This window comes from Scatophagus argus, chromosome 14 (assembly GCF_020382885.2).
Source record: "Scatophagus argus isolate fScaArg1 chromosome 14, fScaArg1.pri, whole genome shotgun sequence".
Lineage (NCBI taxonomy): Eukaryota > Metazoa > Chordata > Actinopteri > Scatophagidae > Scatophagus > Scatophagus argus.
The window spans coordinates 11516472-11530178 of NC_058506.1; the positions used below are offsets into that span (position 1 = coordinate 11516472).

The window sequence follows — 13707 nt, forward strand, 5'->3', positions numbered from 1 at the left end:
ACAGAGAAAAAGTAGATCATAATATAGAAGTCTTTGGTCAAACTAAGCAGCAGAACATGTACATATCAATGCGCCCACTACTTGCTTTCTAGTGAGTTGATATGGCAGTAGTCTCATGCTGTTTCTTTGAACTGTGTACCTGAACAAACCACATGGAGTCTGGCGAGCCTACAGACAGCAGCAGCAGCAGAGCTCGGGGAGCCACCGTCTCTGAAGTGAATGACGTTCGCAGATCTATTCTCAGGTGACGAGAAGGGCCTGAGGTGTCAGGTGATAACCATCCGCTGGAGTGTGGTATTAGATGGCAGAACAGAGTGCTGACAGACCTGGTAACGAAAACAAACAAACACACAGTGAGACTGAGCCATAGACATCTGGTGGAAAAATACATATGACTCTTAAGAAATACTCTTAATCTCACCTCTGAACAAACTCCCTGCGGGACATGGAGTCAAGGGACTCACTCTTCTTAAACACTGTTGGAGCACATTCATATTTTACATATGAGTACTCTCTGGGTAAATATGACCAATCAGTGATTTGCTAATTCATAACAATAGGAATTTCTTACATCCTAACCCTCCTGTGGAGCCCACAGTAAAATAAATCTATATCACAGTAAAATATATCTGAGGTCAGCATTATGGACAAAAAATAGAAAAATGATAGGAATATTCTAGAAATACTACAGGCAGCAGATCCTTTGATTCTTCTGTAACTACATATTTCTACTTGTCACATTTATCATGAAGGTAACACCCCTCTATAAAGTATATAGGCTACAATATAGCACAAAACAGAATTTTTAGTATGTAGTAGATTATAGATCCGAGATGAAACTGACAAAATGTTGGGACTAAGAGGAACGGGTACAATCAGTGTGTAGCAGTGTGTGCTACTTCAGCACCACAGACAGCACTGTGAGTTGATCAGTAAACAGCACAGTGAGGCTACTGAGGTCCATAGATTCTAACTTACACAAACCTCATTCAGATGAAAAAAATCATCCAAAAATAATTATGCAATAATTTAGTTGCTTTAGGACAAAATCTATCAGTGTTTCTTGTGCTGCTGTAGTAACACTGACCTCTGCTGGTTGGGTGCACAACTGACTCCACCTTCTGCATTTTTTTTTTTCATATTCCTTTTACACCCTTATTGAAATTATACATCACTTCCCTAAAACATAAATTACTTTCTTAAAAATACAAACCTCAAATACAGGCAGATACTTTAGGACAACTATATCATCTTAAAGCTAAATGTCAAATTCCAAGTCAATCAACAGATCATTATGGGAGCCCACTTTATCAGTGGTCTGACACCGTGAGTTTCCAGTATCTGTCACCGTGGTAGTTATCCTGAGCAAGATGTCACTATAAGTAAGAATTACACAGGTGCAGTTACACAGACACATATAATAACACAACGACACAAAAAAACATCAATGAAAGAAAACATTTAAAAGAAATCAGCTCATCTTTATTAACCCCCACAACATCTCTACATTAGCTTCAAAGATAAAAGAAAGAGCAAACAGACATATGACGTACGAGTGGTTACAAGCACAGTACACTTTAAGTACATATTGGAACTTATTGTGTAACAATGAGTGTAAAATAAAATAAATAAAACATATGAAGGTAGCTCAAAATTAAAGTGGGACTATTTCTCCACAGAAGCTTTGGGAGAGAAGTGCTGAAAGGAGCTCATGTGATGTGTGTGTGTGTGTGTGTTGTTGAATTATAAAGTGCTGAATTTCTCTTGATGTTAGGTGAATAGCCTGAATGAAATACCGACTTTAAGCTAAGGCACAATCATATGGATACACTTAATGGAGAACATTAAGTCTCTCTAAATGTTAAATGTGTAAACGGGAAGCCATACCACGTAATGCAAAGGGGAGACTGTTTTGTGTAAAAAGTTAAATTTAATACACCCAAGGAACAAATCTTCTCTTTTGCATTAAATGAAAATTAAAAAGGCACCTGTGGTAAATTTATACATACATATAAAAACTAAAGAAAGCAGGAAATAAAATAAATACTCTAAACACAAATGAACATTTTGTTTTTAGCAAAACATACCAGTTTGATTGATGTCCCACTTACAAAATACAGCAGAAGCACTCATGTTTATCCGATACTCTGGCATATTCTAAGCTACAGCAGTTTTATACTGCAGCAACAATTAATCATATGACTGTCTTTTCTATTCACCCGAGGAACATCAGCAATAAGGCCTCTCTGCTCCCTGTCACACATTAACGCCATTTAGTCCGCACTGACTTTACACCACCTGTCAAAAAAAATAAAAAAATCCAGATGAGGAATTGATAAGAAGCACCATGTGATGGAATTTACAATCAGAAGGATTTCAGGTCAGCATATTAAACAAAATCGAAAACATGACTCATAATAATGGAATCACGCCCACATAATGGCGAGGATGGTTGTAAAGGTGAGATTTAGCAGTATGTGTTGCTTTCACCGGTGGAAATTCACGGCTCTAAACAAGCTCTCTTTTTCCTTTTTTTTCTGCTCACATGGGGAATATTAAAACAGTCTTATGTGGAATGCAGCTGCACTAATGTGCTGCTCAGAGAGGAGGGAATAAAAAGAGAAGTCAGAGGATTGGGGGGGATGCAGAGGACTGATGCCTCTTTCCTTTCACAGTCTCTCCTCTTTCTTGTTCTTCTTTTCCTCTCCATGTTTCACTTTCACTCTCCTCAGCCAGCGTCCAATGGACTCGTTTCCGTGACAACTGAATCAGTTCATCTTCTTTTTGGAAAATGGATGTGATAATCTGTTTGTGTGTTTACTCCATGGAACATAACAATTATACAGTATGTTTAAATGTGATACTCAAAATAGTTACAATGTCAATTGTCGTTTTCTATTTATGAAGGTATTACTGGACTGCCAAAGTCTCTAAGTAAAAAAACTATCTTCATCTAGTTTTCTCTAGATGAAGGCCTCTGGGATGTCGGAGCCGTTGATTTTTATGTAGATCTTTGCGTTTTCCTCCTTCTCCTGTTGCTCTTTGTGGAGAATCCGTCTGTAACAGATCAGGTAGAGAGGCAGCAAGAAGCCCAGCATGCTGAGAGCGAGGAGTCCAACATTGACCTGTAGGACAACACCAGAATTAGTCACACCTGTAGGTTTAATTTGAGAGTGTGTGTGTTTTTGATTGCGCATGTATATTCATACCCAGAAAGGGTCTCTCTTAAGGGGTCCCATCATGGCCAAAAACAGGGGTTGCTGCAACAGAGCAAATACAGCGCTGACCAGAGACTGCATGCCTGTCAGACTGCCAAACAGGGAGGAAGGATACCTGAAGAGACAGAAGTGGCGGATTTAGTTTCTCAGTTTGAAGCTTCACACATACAGAATACTGAGATGTTCTGTGTGAGGCACAATGGGACTTACACAGCAGCATAAAGGCCACCAACAGCAGAGTGAATGAATCCTCTCACCACAGTGTGTAGGACAAACGACACAATCTGAGGAAAGATGAAAGCAGACGAAATTAATATTCATAGTCAGTTTATAAGGGCGTTCAAGGGAGATTTCAGTATTTTGGGAAATAAGCCTTTCTTGCTTTCTTAAAAATAAACTGTTAATGGAAATTATCTATTAGCATTAGCTAACATCAACATGGGTAAGTGTAAAGGTAAGCAGACGCACCAGGCTGCATCCAGAGGTAACTTGATCCTACTAGCACCTCTAAGCAAACTAATTAACATATTATACACTATATAGACAAATATGTTGGGGCAGCAGACCATTACACCAACAGCGACTTTAATGGAATTTCATTCTACATTCATGGACGGCTTTGCATCTATAACAGCGTCTACTCTTCTGGGAAGGCTTTCCACAAGATTCCACATGTGTCTCTGTGGGGATTTCTGTCCATTTATGCAGTATATATATATATAATATTGGTGAGGGCCTTCCCCAAACTGTTGCCACAAAGTCGGGAGCATAGCATTGTATAAAAATGTCTTAGTATGCTGAAGCATTAAGATTTCCCTTCACTGGAAGTAAGGGGCCAAGCCCAGTTCCTGAGAAACAGCCTCATAAAGAGGTGTGTCTGGATGCTTTTCTATAAAATGTATCTTTGTTGTTTGTAGGCTATCTGCCAGGCTAGCTGCTTCCCCATTTCATGTTATGAATAATATTTTATGTATAAATTATATTCAAAGATATTAAAAAAAAACACTCAAAACAACAAATTTAAAAAAAAAAAAAAAAAAACAAAAAAACTCCAAATGTAAAAACAAGGGGGTTAAGTGTCTGAACTACTTGACAAAAGATATCTGTATCACATTTTGGAAATGTCTGACAGCTGTAGAGTATATCACTCACCTGCAGGGGGAGATTGGGCACTAAGCAGGTGATCCCAAATCCCACTAAAAGGAAATTGGTGAGCATGAATGCTCGCAAGGCATTGGTCACCTTCTGGGTCTTTTTGTCCCTGCACTTTTTCTTTTTCTCCCCCCTAATGTTCAAAATCAGACAGAAGGAAGAAAGATAAGGTTATCAGGGTCATTTCTTGGTTTTATTCATCACGCTGGCGAATAAACCTCACAGTAATGCCTGAAGCTATAGATGGAAAGGGGTTAAAGTAGTCTAAGGAACAACTCAGATGTGACTCACTTGCTACAGGGCTCCCTTTCCTCCTCTCCATCATCACAGTCCTTTAGTTTCCAGTCCATGATCTGACCAATCACGGGAGTGGTCATCAGGCAAAGCAGCTGCAGCACACCAAAGATGGAGGAGTACAGACTCACTGGGAGAGGGATCAGAGTGAGGGTGTTAAAAAGTGCAATGGATATTAGAAATTCAGAAAAGCTTAAAAGGGTATAAAGGGAAGGATAAAAGATGATAAGGTGGAAGGTTCAGGACATTTTTTTTCTATCAGGTTAATGACTCCACAGTTAATTATTAGTCTTGGGCGGTCCAGAGACACAGTAAGGGAACAGTGGACATAGAAAAAACAGTTGTTCAAAAGTCAATGGTATGCCATTATGCAGGGGATTTATGGCCAGGGAAGTAGTGGTGAATGAAAAGTGCATCATGTGCAAGTGCTCATATGAGCAGGTGCTGAGGAGCAAAGTTAGTTAATAAGTACAACAAAATGGTACCTGAAGGTTTCAGGTTAAAGCTGAATGACATCTGAAGGACGGGCTCATTAAAAGCAGACAAGCTCAAATGGTGAAATAACAGCACTAGCTATGACAAAAGCCAGAAAGTCGTGGTAGTGGACTACAGTGTTGGGGGAAAACTATAAAAGACAAGATGTTAAATTCTAATTGATGTCTAATGCTTCAGTAAACTAACGATACAACTCTATGTAACTTTAGTCTTACCAACTTCCATTTTCTCCACTGAAAATTCATTTAAAACCAAATCAGTCCAGCTGCGTTTATGTCAGTGTCACAAGAAACAGCAAGAAAGAATTTGATTAAAACAAAAAAAACAAAACAAAACAAAACAAAAAAAAAACCAAAATAAAATAACAAAATAATTTCATAACATTCTACACATGCACAAAAAGATAATCAAACCAAAATGCATATACACAGACCTGTGTTGAGGTCTCCGTCGCTGAGTGTCTCCAGGACACTGTTCATGGCTCCCATGTAGAACAAGAGGCGAAGCTGAGTGATGCACATGGTCACCAGACTGAGCAGGAAGATTGGGGTTGTGATAGTTTTCAAGAATGACTGGGCTGCAGAGGAGAAAAGGAAATGAATCAGGCACACGGCAGAGTGAGAAGCACAACAACAGGAGTCAACCTTTATTGACATCCGAATGACAAATCCTGCACCCTTACATGCGTTTTGTGGCTTGCACTCCATCTCCAGGTCCATGGTGGAGAGGCAGAGCTTGTGTCCTTCTTTTGTAGCCAGCTCCTTCTGCTTCAGGCTGTTGCCCACACTGAGACGACGGCCCACTGTGGTCACTTGGTGGTAAAATTGCTTCCCTGTGATTTTATGGTCAAAGCCCAGCCAGCTGAATTTGATCTTCACACTGAGAACAGTGATATACAGGAATGACACATGTCATGTCACATTCATGTAAAAGTTTTGTTTTTGCACCTAATGTTAAAAGGTCAAATCTGGCCTTCTTGTAGAAGTAATCCCACAAGTCCTGCAAATCAGTCAACCAGTTGACTGGAAAGGTCAAACATGTCAAAGGTGTGATTTTAATCAACAGGAATTTACCACAGGGATGAGTTCAGCGTGACCCTCGGCAAACAGACTTTAACCTGGCAGCATTACACTGCACATTTTTGTGCATGTTACATAAGTAATGTTGACTACTGCATATTCTTTGGAACATACAACAGACTGCTGTTGCTTAAAGAGTCCAACTAGTTTCTTTACTGACAAACTATTACATCTGGATGTGTAGAAAACGCTTCCTGAGATGAGATGTTGACTCTTTTATAGAGAGACTGTAGACTGCATTTAAATACATATTACTGACAACATGCCTAATGTCTTTTTGTTTATAAATGTGTATCTGTGGTACTAACGTGTAATCCATGTCCTCTGGTCCCGGGAATGGTTCCAGTGGCCAGTTGAGGAAGCAGTTCAAAAAGACCAATCCAGCACAGGCCGCCCACACCACCAGAATAGTGATGAAGGGTATGCCAAGGTCATAGATCACCTGTGAGAAACAAAGGAGACAACAAATAAACGTTTATAAAAGTCCAACCTTTTTTTTTTTTTTACACACAAGTATGAAGCGACTCAGTGGGAGGCGAGTAAGTGAAGTTAAATGTGGTTGCACAGTGCACAGTGAATTCAAGGGATATATTAGTTTATGGAAAACAGAAGATCGTATAATAGCTTTTAGGAAAGCTGTATGGAATGTTTGTAAATTTGGCGAAGATATACATGTAGTGCAGGTGGGAGGGTGTGTGTGGAGTCATTCAGTGTTTGTTACCTTGACACCAGGGAAGGTGACAGCGGAGGAGGCATAGGAGCCAATCATCAGGGCGATGAAGGTGGAACGGAGATCACCGAACATGGTTGGGAGCTACCGAGGAAGAGAAAAGAGACAGCTTTCAGATTATGAGACCATCACAGCCTGCCTTTTGTACTCGAGAATTAAGTAGATTCTGTACAAACTTGCAAGTGAAAAGAAATATATTTCATAGGTTAAACCTTAATAAATCATCTGCTGCCTAGATCATGGTGATCTCAGCTGCAGTGCATCTGCTCTAAGCCTGAAGTCGGAGACAGATTGGGGACACTGTGAGGATTGTGCCTACTGACACCGGGGTCAGAGTGGACAGTGGGAACAAGTAGACATGGCTCTACAGAAAGAACAAGAAAATAAATCACAACCAAGTGACACGGAAGATCAGCACAAGCACTATAAAACAGCGTCACATAACACGCACGCAGCTGCCCGACACACGACATAAACGCAGACTAATTCTATACAGCTGAAACAATCAAACAAAGAATTTTCTCTGTCTCTACTCCCGTTTGAGTAAAGAGAGCAGAGAGCTGGGAGAAAAAACAGACACAACGGGAGATGGAGGGTGGCAAAACATCCAAATACAAAGGCATTCACAAGCTGTGCTGCTTTCAAGAGACTGAACAACAACAAGCACATTCAATTACATAAGACTGGAAAGCTGAGGAAGAAGTCTGTGTCCATGTGTGTGTATGCTAAATTGAGAAAGTATGCACTGTGATCACCCAAGTTACAGTGTTTCCCAGAAATATTCATTAGGAGGACTTTAAAACAGATACAACTGCAGCTGCTGGACAAACCTGAAGGGGAAAGGTGACCTGACAACTGACGTTGGCTGGGAGTCAGTAGCGGCTGCTGAATATTACCCAACACCCCTCAGCTGAGAATGAATGCCTGTAGGTCTGAGGTGGAGTTATGATCAAGGAGTCAAGGAGCAGCATAGAAGCTAATGATTAACCCAGCACCCAATACTCAAAACACAATATGGTATATGAGGTGGTAGAGATGGAGTCAAAGGTGTTTGGGGGAAAAAACAAAGCTTTATGCAGACTCTGGGGGCCCTCATGACCTGAAGCAAACAAAGTCCTAAATTATGGTTTTACTGCATCACTGACATTCAGGCTGCTAATGAGAGTTTTAGACTGAAGCAACAAACACCACATAGGAGATTAAAGTATAAAATAAGGGGGGGAAAAAAGGGGGGCATTTTACTAGGAAATTTACTGAAGAAGAGCCCCTCTCTGGTGAACAGCGTCACCATGGTACAACCCACGACTCCTGTGTGAGTCACAGCAGGCTGAACTGATTGGGGAGGGGAGGGAAAGGGAACGAGAGGATAAAGAACTGCAAGGAAAGAATGCAAAGGAATGGTGAGGGGATGACCTGTGAACCCTGTGAATCTGAAAGAGCATCGGTTGTTTTTAAACTCCCTGTGTGTCTGAGGTTCTGCTCAAACAAAAAGTCAGTTTGCCAAACCTCTGTAGCCCACTCCTCATCTCTGGCTGAGGGTAGTGGCGTGCTACTAGAATAACTCACATGATTATCCAACTGATTTGTGCTTGTGTAGATTAGTTTCTAAATATTTGTGCCATTAGTGCCTTTTTCTGCATGTGTTGTTGTAAAAAAGTGAGCTGGGCAGCTAAAAACACAACAGTTGCTATAGCGATTTTGCAAGAGCACAATAATAGATGCAGCAGGAAGTGATAATGAACCACTGAACCACCACTGTGCGAACACAGAGTGCAGTAAAGCAGGCATAGGTGAAGTGTGAGAAAAAAAATGCTTGAAGGTCTAGGAGTCAGCAAACTATTATAAGAGAACAGCAACTGCAAGACAAAGAGCTATAAAGACAGAAAATATACATCTGGACAAGCATAACGTGGCAGGTGCAAAGGCTCTACAGCAGGAGGCTAACAAAGCACACAACTGTGCACACACTTACTGTGAGAGAGGTGAAGGTCATGCACATGCCCCCAAAGCCATTGAAAGTCAGGGCAATGAAGATAAGGACAGAGAGTTCTGCAAACGATACAGATGTTAGCTCACGAGTATGTCAGCAACCAACTTAGTGTACATTGTCTCGAATAAAGTGCAAAAAGGTACACGAGTACTCTTCAAGTGGACTTACCATTTGGCTTGTAAGCTCCATAAGCAATGAGCAGACAGGACAACCCAAAACATGTGCTGAAAACAGATTTGAACAAAATTGTGTTTCCAGACTTTAAAAAATATTCCATGCATCTTGATAATTAGACGATAACTAGTCTTGATAATTTCTTCTCTTCTTTGCCTACCTGCCCAGCAGTCGTAGCTTTCGAGGCCCATATTTATCCATGACGATGCCCAGCGGCAGGGTGATGGCTGAGAGCAGGAAGGAGCCCACTGTGAACGCCAGATTCAGCATCTCATCCTGTTCTTTACAAATCAGCCAGCCATTCATCCTCAGGGGCCCATCCATAGGGACCACGGGCTTTATCTCCACTCCATCTCCCAGACCAATGCCCTCACTCTCATAATACTCAGCGTACTCGTCAGGTGTTGGTGTTGTCAGGGCTTGGGACAGATTATGACTGGAGCTGTTACCTGGAGAACAAGAGGCATGCAAGTGGAAAATAAGCTGGCAGTTGAGATGGTTTGGATGGAGGTTATTTAACAAAAGCATCATCCATAACAGTTGAGAGACATGAATAATCATATGACATGTGCAGTCACACGTGCAAAGGATTTAGAGTAAACAGAGCTATGGTTTCTTGCCATACAGATTAAATGTGAAGATGGCACTACATTCACACGGAGCAGCTTCATAAGCACCGAACGTGTGTAAAGTAAGGTGTGCGTGTCAGGGCTGAAACACAAAATACTAGCCTCTTTTACATTTTAGATCTACAGAAATGTTAAAATTTGTCAGCATGCCTTCCTACTGAGAAACTATTTAGATTTTATCAGTGTGAAGGAATGCCAGGGTCGAAAAGTGATTAGCTGATGCTGGCAATAAACTTCATATTATCATCAGAACCTGAAAGAGATAATGTGAAAAATGAACAGTGCAAAGTCCAAGGGAGGGAGACAGGAGGGTCATGTTTGAGTTGATCTTTTCTGGGTTGCACTCTCTCACTCCTCCATGTTAACAGCTAACTGATGTCTTTGTAGTCATGGGAAGCAATTATATGTGAGGCATCCATGTGTGAAACACCATGAGGCGTTTCATGACCAAGTGCCAAAGTTTTCTACAGGAAACCAGATCATACACTGTGCAGCGAAGCTGAAGCGTGCAGCTGTCTCCTAACACTTGGTGTTGTTGTGGCATGTGTTGCAAGAAGATTTGATTGGACGGGATGTCACAAAATGAACAGCTTGTGAAAGCACACACATTTATAATGTCTCATCCCCAGTCTCTGATAAAAATGATTATAACATTGTTTAACTGCAACATCCATTCCATAGTGACTCATGCCCTCTGACATACCCATATAAAATCAAGCTTCAACCACTAATTGTTTACTGTCTGAATTCTACTGCTCATCACTTTGCTATCAGTCTTCTCCTCCTCCCTGTCTTCTATCAGTGGACTTTAAACTTCCATAATACCAGTAATAAAACTGTGGGCCTCTCTGTCCTTCTATCACATGTCACAAGCCTGAAAATAGCTGAGCTGTCCTCTCCCTCTTACATCATCAGAGCAAGATAAGACGTCTGTGCCACTGCTCCAGGAAGTCACCTGCAGTTATGGATATGACAGGTTGTTACTGCAGTATTGAGTCTGAAGTCAGTATTACAGCTGAAACAATTTTAGTACCCCATGAAGTCGTGCAAATTTGCTGGTAAACCCGACTAGAATGTGTTCCTAGTGATGCTGAATAAGATCAAACGGTCAGATAAAAACTGTATCACTTTCAAATGAACATTATTAGTGTGCCAGATGCCAGGAGCTGGAAAAACAAATCACCAGTCATATAAATCAATTGTGTAAACTCCATAGGAGATAGGATGGCTGTTAGTGAGAGAGAAATACTGAATTCAGCAAATAGTTTACTTTCTGTGGGGTTAGCAGAAGTCACTGCAGTCAGGAGATGAGGCACAACAGTGTCACCTAAGGTCTAAAGGGTAAGCCTGGCCCAATTCCTCCCTCGCATTCCCTTTCACTTATTCTCTTCCATAAGACCTGACTGGGGCCTTTGTGTGCATCAATTCCACCTTTGTACCTAAAAACACAAAGAACCTGCCTAATTTTGGGTCAAAGTAGAGACAAGGAGAAAAAAGAAAAGAAGCTTTAGAGATGAGGGACTTGGGGCTGAGGGCAAAAGGAGAACTGATCCAGTCCATCACTTATTTATCAGTTTCCCCTCGATCAGTCTGCTGCCATGCCTTCAATTTATGGAGCCAGTGGAGCCTTTCACTCTTGAACTTTGGACCACTTTGCCAGCTCGCAACTCTACTCTGTCTTTAACTGATCAGGTTTAATCCCAAAAAACAGCTCTTGACACAGAAAACCTTTTCTTTCCAGAGAATGGAAGAGGCAAAAGGCAGCAGTGTTAAGTTGCATCTCTTGAATAAAACCTTGCTCTTGCGCCCTCCTTCACCCTCACTCATGATGACACTGACTGATCCCTCATCAACTGCCCTCATTTTAACAGCTTATTGTGGCATAATTCAGGAAAAAATGGCAGGAAAAATCCCAAAATCTATAAGTTCTGTGGTATGACCTCATGAAGGCAGATCTCAAGAATATCTGTTTGACCATTAAGGAAAGTAATGTGACAACACCATAGGAATCAAAATAATCCTTTTGTTAACACAACAGTGGTAACTCACCCTCCTCCTTGCAAAGGTAAGAGTAGAAGCCTTCTGACTTGAGCATAATGAGAAGCGAACCCCATCCCAGCAGCACAGCGGAGAACAGCAGATTCTCAACGATGGCAGTCACTGCCATCCACCAGCGCCTGGCAAAGGCTGAGGCCAGGGTCGGAGGCATGGTTGAGGGCCAGAAATCAAAGGCAGAACCAGAGGAGAAATGTAGAAAGTAGAGAGAGAGCAAAAGAGGGAGAGAAGCTAGTAGAAGAGAGAGAGAAGGACGGAGCCGCCCTGACTGAAGCTCAGGATGAAGGATCACTGATCACTTATCTGTGAAGAGAAAAGGCACGGGGGTGGGGGGGGGTTTAATAGTTAGCCTATCACCGAAGACACTGAAGGACAGGAATGTTTAGGTTTTATAACATCACAAGATAAATCCACTTTACTTTGAGCCCAGCTGAAGATAACTGTTTGCACTGTGCGAAATGAAACAAAAATGGAAATCGGGATATCTGTGAATTTTCACACGTATGCTCCATTTGTTTCATAACTTTTTGATCAATCAAAAGTTTCCCCTTCTAATTAGACACAGAGAAGAGGTAATGACAGCTGCTCCACGCAGCTAACCTAACTAATAGCAAAGGATGGCGAATTATTAACTCTCCTGCTAGTGCAAAGATTATTACATCACTTTCCTGCAGGGACAAAGATCTTACATCACCTTAGGTCACCTTATGGGCAACAATAACTGAGGAAGCATCTGTGGAGGCATCACAGAGTTTCTGGTGTTTGGTGGAAAGGGCAAACTGGTCTAAACTGGATATAAATGGGACTCTCTCACTGTTTCCCCACTCAGTAATGATTCTCTCTCTATCTGTCTCTGTCTCTCCGCACAACCCCTAAATGTCCTCTCAGTCCCATCCAACTGTCCCCTGCAATTAACGCTGCGGTGCATCCAAAGCATAAAGGAGCTGCCAGACTAACAATAAACAAATCAACTCACACAGTCATTACTGACAATATTCTACATGCACCCACGCACAATCTATTCAACCAGTAAGATAAAAGTACTTCCAGAGTTAGTTGTAAATCTCATGGAAAATAAATAAGTAAGTTAACAATGCACCCAGGGATAACTTGTTTCCGAATACCTGTTGACTCATTTAATACAGGAAAAGCACACAAATCTATTTGCATTATTCTTTCATTTTTCTACAAAGTAAATTACAGGCAAAGCTGTCTAGGCAAATAATATACGTCCTTACCTCTTTGGGCTGCAAGCAGCACTATCCAGCCCCAAACTTCCTGCTGTACTCTGGACCAGTGAAGTGACCAGTTATCTGTGAAAAGCCAGGTTTATATACTCAGTCGGTCCTCACATGGCGCCCCCTATTGACCATTGGCTGCCTGGTGTCTGCACGTTGTATACACAGCTAACGCTTTCATATTCGTCTTTGCAGCTTTGAGCTCAGTGTGTAAGTTTATGGAGGATTTATGTCAAACTGAATATTAATAGTAAATGAAAAGTGTGTTTTAATAACTCGAATGACCTAGTGGTTTGATTTTATCAAAGTCGAAAGCTTTACCTGTTTGAGTGGAAAGGATTAATCAAGCCAAACAAAGTCTCGTGGAGAGCATAATAGACTTCAGCAGATAACGATGTGTTTTTGTCTGCATCAGTAAAGAGGTATTGACTGCAGCAGTGGCTCCCCTGTTGCGTAAACTGTTTGCTGTATGAAAACGCCAGTAAACAGTTTAACGGTGATGAGGTGGAAATGAGTGGATATTAATGTGACACGACATTATTATTTATTTGCCTGATCAGTAATAGTCCTGCTGATTAACCCGATTTGATTTCGTAGATATAACAGAAACAATGCAGCATTAACTTTCATCTAATTATTTTTCCATTGGGAAT

At 41.2% G+C, this 13707-nt stretch overlaps 1 protein-coding gene across 1 annotated transcript; it reads right to left on the bottom strand.

Annotated features, from left to right (window-relative positions):
- Window positions 1–1149: 1149 nt before the first annotated feature.
- slc43a2b (solute carrier family 43 member 2b) lies at window positions 1150–13116 on the bottom strand. Its single transcript, XM_046411608.1, has 14 exons — window positions 13055–13116; window positions 11811–12119; window positions 9293–9581; window positions 9127–9182; window positions 8941–9017; window positions 6960–7052; window positions 6547–6680; window positions 5842–6038; window positions 5593–5736; window positions 4662–4794; window positions 4371–4503; window positions 3429–3502; window positions 3210–3333; window positions 1150–3125 (listed from the first exon to the last, which is right to left on the bottom strand). The coding sequence occupies exons 2-14, from the start codon at window positions 11968–11970 to the stop codon at window positions 2964–2966; spliced, it is 1776 nt and encodes a 591-aa protein (XP_046267564.1). The 5' UTR covers window positions 11971–12119; window positions 13055–13116; the 3' UTR covers window positions 1150–2963.
- Window positions 13117–13707: the final 591 nt, after the last annotated feature.